At 46.4% G+C, this 7678-nt stretch overlaps 1 protein-coding gene across 1 annotated transcript in view; it reads left to right on the top strand.

Annotated features, from left to right (window-relative positions):
• The first annotated feature begins 29 nt into the window (after nucleotides 1-29).
• Nucleotides 30-7678, top strand: part of ARHGAP21 (Rho GTPase activating protein 21) — a 166344-nt gene continuing 158695 nt past the window's right edge. The window contains exons 1-2 of the mRNA XM_045283521.1: nucleotides 30-67; nucleotides 937-1402. Coding sequence (XP_045139456.1) covers nucleotides 1325-1402 — 78 coding nt within the window. The 5' untranslated portion in view covers nucleotides 30-67; nucleotides 937-1324. The remainder of the gene's footprint in view (nucleotides 68-936; nucleotides 1403-7678) is intronic.

Here is a 7678-nt window from a genome sequence, read left to right on the forward strand (position 1 = left end):
CCGGCCCGCGTCCCCGCCGCCGCTCGCCCGCGCGCCTTTGGAGCTGGGGCACGGCCGGGCGCCGAGGGTAAGCCTGTCCCTTACTTTCTCCCCACGACCTGGTCTCCACGCGCCTTTTAAAAGTACCTATTGGGGCCGCTCTTCCCGGGAGATCGCGGTCGCCGACCCGCCTCAGGAAGGGGCGGAGGAGAGTGGTAGGTGGGTGGTGGTTTTCGTTTTCCCTTTTTTTTTTTTTTTGGACCCCCTCTCCTAGGTGGTTGCGGGGGGCGGCAGTGTCGGCAGCAGCTAACGACATAAAAGTTGTTCAGAGCTGCGGCTGCATTTCGGTAGCTGGAGCCTCATGCCGCCGAGAGGGAGCTGCCCCGGGTTCGCACCCGCGGCCCCGCCGCGCCCGGCCCCGCCGCGGGCCACGGAAAACTGCCGCCGCCGCCGCCCGGAGACCCGGCGCCGGGCAGCCCTGTCCCCAGCCCTCTTCGGCTGGGCCTGCAAGGGTCGGGGGAGGAGAAGGAACAATTTGGGTGCTGGAAAAGTAGGAGGATTTGATTTTAGGTCCCTGGGGAGAAAACGTCAGCTCACATACACGTCTAGACTCCCTCCCTTCAGCTCAGGAACGATGCTGTTTAAAATGTGCTCCCAAACGCGTGTGCTTTTCTTTTCTTTTTTTCTTCTTTAAAGAGGAAAACACCCATACTTGTTTGACTGCCTTCCCCTTCCAATTCTGCTGCTTCTCGTTGTCCCCGCTGATTGATAGGCTTTTTTCCTTTTTGCCCATTCTTTTGTATGGGATGCTGCCTTCCGCGCTCGGGTGTGCGGATCCTCAGCCTGGGCCAAGTAATTCGCACAAGGGTGGTAAAGGCGAACTTGGTGTAGACCTGTGGACACGGGGAAAACAGCGTGTGGGGAAAGTTCACGCCCTTTAACTTTTTCCTGTTCTAGGAACGGCCTTCCTGGGGGCCGACGCTGCAGCCTTCATGCCACACTCAGCTGCTTCTTGACGGCACGGCGGCGCGGCAGGACTAGGCGAAAGGTGGCCCCCGCCTGTCTTCCTCGGCCTCGACGTGGCTTCCTCGCCCTCACTTCTCCTTTGTTGCTTCTCAAGACGTGGAAGGAGCCGGCGCCGTCCGCTGGTGTCCGCAGAAATCACCGAGGCTTTGTGAAGGGCTTTCACCGCCACCGGCAGCTCCTGGCGCTGTTATTTGGCTCTCCAGCCCTGCAACCACCTGGGAGCCTGGGGGGGAATCCTTTCTTTTCGGATCTGTGGCGGCATTTTCCCTCCCGATGTGGACTCCAAAGGATTTGTTTCTTCTCTGTCACTTGAAATGAAATGATGGCCACGCGTCGGACTGGGCTGCCCGAGGGAGATGGTGACCAGCTGAAGGCCTGCGTGTCCCCGACCTGCGAGGTAAGAGCACCCGTGCTGCCCGACTGCACCTGTGTGTACTCTTGGGGCCGCCTGCCAGCTGGTGGTCAGCTGCCACCAGATCTCAGGACCTAAGCATGTTTTAGGGGTTTTAGCCCCTTGGTGGGTGCTTGATGGAGAGTGAGGTGAAGCTTTGCCCATGTTTGGTCCCAGGAATTTCCCGTGATCCTTTTCAATAATGTGTTTGTCACTTTGGAATGTTCCAGTGCTGTCCACCCTACTCAGGGCGGCCCGTTCGTTCTCCCATTGGGGATGGCTGTGAACGCTGAGAAGAGGGACCCCCGTACTTGTCGTCGGCCCCCAGCCCTCAGTCGTGTTGGAATGGATGCTGGCCTGTGGGTAGATTGGTGTCTTGGGTGTGGGTCTTGCTTTCCAAGGAAGGTCGTGAGCGTGAAGGGAGCTTGTCTGCTTGTTGCACCGGGAACTGGGGCACAGAGATGACCCAGTAGCAGGGGTAGATTCCCTGTGTTCCGTAGAAAAACAAGTGTCTTCCCGTGGACCGACTTGGCCCCGCCTTGGAGACCCATCTGATAGTAACTCCAGCTCCTGACAAATCCCGGGCCTGTACTGTTCTTTTATTTATGAGCTTCTTTCAGCGCCGAGGAGTTCTGTGAGCGCTCCAGCGTGCCAGCTGGTGGCTTGCTGTGGAGACCAGGCTCTTTCCAAGAGCCTGCTCAGTGTTCAGCCCTGAGTCTTTATGCAGAGCTTTGCGAGGGCTCTCCACTGCACATACCAAGCAGTTTGATAGCAGGGACCCTAACATTTCTGTGAGCAGATGCGATTCAAGAAAACCCATTGTCTTTTTTTCCTTCCTTGTAGTTGGAGTTTTCTTTGATGACGAATGTCCTGTGTTTGTGTTGTCTTTGATGGTGTTCCCTGCTTTGCTTAGGAAGCATGCTGTGCAGTGTTATGCCCCCAGATTTTACTTTTGAGAGTACCTGTGCTTTTTATTGAAAGGTGAGCAACACTGACAAGGCCTTAGGGTCTTACCAATTCTTTGTAACTCAACTGTTAAAGTTTAACTTCCTGGCCCTTTGGCAGCAAGGTCAAGTTCTAAGTATTATGTGAGCTTTGTCATTATAATAAAAGTGAATCAGAGGTTAAATTTGTGTTCAGAACACATGTAGGACAATGTGCCTCACATATTGGACTTCACCTCAGAATCAAAAGCATATGCGCAGTACACAGTGCGCTGTTAGGATTTATTGAGGAGTTTGCCTTTAGAAGCATGGCTTTACTTCTTGACATCCGCAGACACCTGCTTGCTGGGAAAAGCTTAACTATCACACCAAAATGCTATGCTCCTGTCATGTCAGAATAACTCCTCTGGGGATTGCTTAGTTGTAGTTATATAATGATATGTGCGATAATCCTAAAGCCTTATTTGTCCTAGTTGTCTTGTGGGTACTTTAATTAGTACTCTTATTTGCGTTTTATGGGTAAGAACTAGTGTCATTTGGGAAGAAAAAAAGTTGGGTTATTTATTTCAGTTTTTGTCACTTAAAGGATGCCTGCAGACCAAGAAGTTACAATACATACTGTATGTACTCACGTATAAGCCGAGTTTTTTAGCACATTTTTTAATGTAGTTTTTGTGGTAAAATTAGGTGCCTCGGCTGATATTCGGGTCGGCGTATACTCGAGTATATATGGTACATACATCCTTGGTGAGGAAGCAGTGTTTTTCAGTGGCGCACTTGGCTTTTATTATCAATGATAGTTACATGTGATTTTTTTCTTAAGCCCTGTGAAATGTGTTACCATTTGGACCTTACTGTTGACATAATCACATTGTTTTAGTTTGAGGAAAAGCAAACAGAATTGCATCTATTTCATTTGCACAAAGAATATGTACAGTTCTTAATTTTGATACTGGACGATTAGATTGTTTAGCATTGTTAAGCATAGGCATATGTTTTCTTTTGATTTTACATGAAAATAGAAATTCAGGGGCTGTAGGCATCAGAAAACAGTGTTGGAAACCCCAGAGGGTGAGGGGAGAACTTGTGTAATGATCATTGCCTCCAGTAATATCATCGGTGCTGCCAGTGTACATTAAACCTTGGGGCTTTTTATTCGTGATAAAAAGGGAGTAGCCATCGGAATTCTTAAAAATTTTTAGGTCTTTAAGCACTGCACTTAAGTTTTGTGCCAATTTTCTTAGACGTGTCTACATTCCAGACTACTGTCAATTTGTAAAAAACCAAGAGCTGTTTTTAAATGTATTTGAATCACAAATTTATGTTACTTACAAAAATTTTTTTTTAACTAATCAAGAGTCGAGCATCTCTGTCTTGATAGTAATGCTAGTCGATGAGAATAAGACAAAAACAAACCCTAAACTCAACCATGAAGTGAATTAGTAAGTGAATTAGTAGTGGATTAATAGGTATCTCTTGGTTTTTTTAAAATTTATTTATCTGATTAGCTAATTTCACCTTCTATGATTAAGGTCTGTTCCTTTGTTTAAAAAACAATCAGAAGCTTCTCCGTTTACCCTAGGTGCTAGAATTCAATGTATTGGAAGTTTACAAAACAAACAAACAAAACCTTCCTTCAAATCAGGAATTGTGACAGACCACTGTCGGCATTATGCGCAAAGGATGGAAGGATGGCATTGATTGTATTCACACAAAATAGTGTGCTTTGCACATCTGAAGATGTGCTTTTAAAGGTTGGCTTCACTCACTTTGGACCAGTTAAGTGTCTTGGTGCCTGTGAGTGTGTATGTGTATAAAAGTTCATCTGTGATGTGTTCTTTAGTGACATGAATGATAAAATATCTATGCATACACTTTTCCTTTGAGTTCATTGTGGTGTATCGCCCTCCCCACCTTCATGTTCAGACTTCCATGGTCTAACCTAATTTCTCCAACACATGAACAAACAGACAAAACATACTTTTCCTCAACTTTTTATTCCACAGTGATTTTTTTTATTTATTGGTCTGTAGTCCACAGGATTGCCCAGTCCTGGAAGTTTCAACACCTCTGCTGTCTGTTATGAAGAGAGATTAATGCTAATTAACTTATTTCATATTTATGCTCTACTTCTCCCACTAGTAAGATGATCGTATACTTATATGTATTATAAACTCATTGCCATTGAGTTGATTTCCAATTCAGTAGTGACTTTATAGGACCGAGTAGCATTGTCTCAGAGACTTTGCCAGGCTGCAAATCTTTGCAGACCCTGACTGCCACAGCTTTCCCTGCGGAGTGAGTGGTGGGCTCTGAGCCAGAAAACCAAGCTGACTGCCACTGAGGAGTCGATTCCAACTCGTGGAGACCCTCAGTGGTTCTCAACCTGTGGGTCGCGACCCCTTTCACAGGGGTCGCCCGATTCATCACAGTAGTAAAATGTCAGTGATGAAGTAGCAATGAAAGCAATGTTATGTTTGGGGGTCACCACAACATGAGGAATGGTATGGTATGAAAGGGTCCCGGCATCAGGAAGGTTGAGAACCAGTACTCTAGGACAAGATAGAACTGCCTCTGGGTTTCTGAGACAGTAGCTCTTTACGGAAGCAGAAAGCTTCCTCTTTCTCCTGAGGAGCTGGCCAGTGGTTTTAAACTGCTGACCTTGCAGTTAGCACCCCAAAGCATAACCACTGCACCATCGGGGCTCCTTAAATGTATTGGAGCTACTAAAAAAATAATTGTTGGTTGATTTTAGAAGAGCATAAATAATAAAATATGGCATAACACCTCTGAAGCCCTTTCTCCTTTGTGGGTGGGATACATTGTTTCCAGGTCCCCTTGTTCCTGTGCCTCTGCTTGCCTTGTGCATGTTAGTTGTCCGATGCCTCTAAGGCAGGCCCTTTCCATTCACCTGCTGTCTTCTTTTTTCACCCCCAAGATTTTAATGTACACGCCCTTGTGACTTTAGTTTTATATTGGGGACTCCAGATCAACAGCTCTAGCCTCGAATGGATGGCTAAGTGGTAGACTTACGTGGTCAGTTGTCTAGATACTCAACACAGCACCCACCACCCCTGTCTTCGCCTTTTCGTAAGAAAGGCGCAGCACCGTGCACTTACTTTACGTGTCCAAGGCACACACTGGGCTGTCATCCCTGACTCTTCGGTCCTCTTATCCAGAGCCCTAGTCACTTCCTCCCCGCTGCCACTATCAGGCAGCTGCGTCTCCTTGATGAATCACTGAAACAGAAGAGTTCAAAGTCCCTAGAAGTTTAAAGTACATTCATAATCGAGCCCTTCTGTCTCCAGTGTCACCCCTCTCTCTACTTCCTGCACTGAACTCCTGGCAGTTCCCGAGGAATAACTCCGTGTCTTTCAATTCAGCTTCTTGTAAATGCTGTTTTCTCTCTCCTCCCCCACTCCCTCCACCACAGGAGCTCTGGTAGCAAACTGGGCTGCCATCCCCAAGGTCTCCGTGGGCGAAAGACTGAGTTTGTGTTCTCCTGTAAAGAGTTGTAGTCTCCGAAACCCACAGAGGCAGTTCCACACTGTCCTATAGAGCAGTCACTATGAGGCAGCAGTGATGCGATGGCAGTGAGCTTCCTGGTTGTTGTTGAACTCCCTCTGAGCAGCCTACCCTGACCCTCCAAGTCTGGATTAGTTATCCTTACTTTGTCTCCCCACAGCACTTGAACTGTCTCTGGGGATAGCAATTCCAAATTCCCCACTAGACTGTAAATCCTCATTATGTTTGGTGAATGAATGAATGAATGAATGAATATGTTGGGAAACCTTATGTTTTATTAAATGTCAATACATAGATCTGTATTGATGCCAATATAATCATACACTTCATTATTATCCTTACTCTATTTAAAGTTCACTCAACTGCCTGTCCAGCTTAATTTAAGGCACATCTTAGGGCTCAGCTTGCATTTATTTTCTTCTACATCCACTTTAATAGTTGTAAATACTAACATATATACTAATAACTCATATATATAGAAGCATACATACGCACTTGCTTATATCTATGTCTATATAAGTATATGTATCTGTGTATTTTGTATCTGTATATTTACTTATATATGAGGGGTTCATTAAAAAGTTCATGGAAAAATGGAATGAAATGATAATGGAATTTTCCCAAAAGCTCTTGGAATCCTCCTTGCTTTGAATGTCTATCCCTGTAAACACACACACACACACACACACACACACACACACACACACACACGAAGGTTAGTCAAAAAGGATTGCTACTAGAGTTATAGTTTATCCATGCTTAGGTTTATTCCAAAAGCAAAAAACATGTTTAGACATGCCACTGTGACTGTTGGCTGTCTGCAGACAAGCGCTCTCAGTACTATGCTTAGTTTGGTTAGAGTGCCTTCAAAAAGAGATCCACTCAAAACCTGGACTTCTGAGAAGATCTGTTGGGCCTCAGGTCAGGTCAGCCCAGGACGTTAAGGTGACTGTTCTTTTGAGATTCCCAAAGGAGTCATCTTAAAGATTTTTTTCACTAAGTACACAGGTGGATCACAGGCACGTACGAAGAAGTCTTCAGAAAGTTGGAAGTGACATTGGTGAGAAAACAGTCAGCCAAGTTACGCAGAGGAATTCCTCTCGTGCACCTGCTTGGTCTTTCTTGGGAGGGTGGCCAAGGGTCACCTGCAGCCCGGGTCTTGCCTCTTCAACCTTCTTTTTGTCCTCTAAATGCAGAGAATATTTAAAAGGCACAGAGGTGAGTTTCTCAAGGATGCCCACAGTGCCGTTTGACCTGCTGTCAGGTGAGGAACATCGTATTCTGTCCGGAAGGGTTACCATGATGAAACCACCCCCTTTAGAACTGGACACACCGCCACCGAGGCGCTGTCGAGACAAAAGCTTTTCATTTTGCTATTATTGTTTAATAAAGGTTTCTGTGAGTTAGTAGCAACTTTTTACTTACCCTGTGTGTGCGCGCGCACTTGTGTACACACACACACACACACACACACACACACACACACACACACGGTTTTCTTAAGTACATATTACTTCAACCACTAACCGCCCCAGATCAAGCTACCGTTGTCACTCACATGGGTCATCGCGGTTACTTCCTAGCTGGCGTCATCTCTTAAGTTTTGGTCTGGTCATCCGAGAGCCCATTGTGCACATCGTAGTCAGAGTGGGTTTTTCCTAAGGTAGGTAGGTCATTTATTCAAATCCCTCTAATGACTTCTTGCTTCCCTCAAGACTAAAAGCAGTCTTCAGGATGACTTGGACAGTCACCATATACAGACTACCCGCCCCCACCACCCTGATCTCTTATCCCGTTTATCTCTGGACACCCC

The sequence above is a fragment of the Echinops telfairi genome, unplaced genomic scaffold (genome assembly GCF_000313985.2).
Source record: "Echinops telfairi isolate 266 unplaced genomic scaffold, ASM31398v2 ScPeMD7_7461;HRSCAF=8499, whole genome shotgun sequence".
NCBI classification, from domain to species: domain Eukaryota; kingdom Metazoa; phylum Chordata; class Mammalia; order Afrosoricida; family Tenrecidae; genus Echinops; species Echinops telfairi.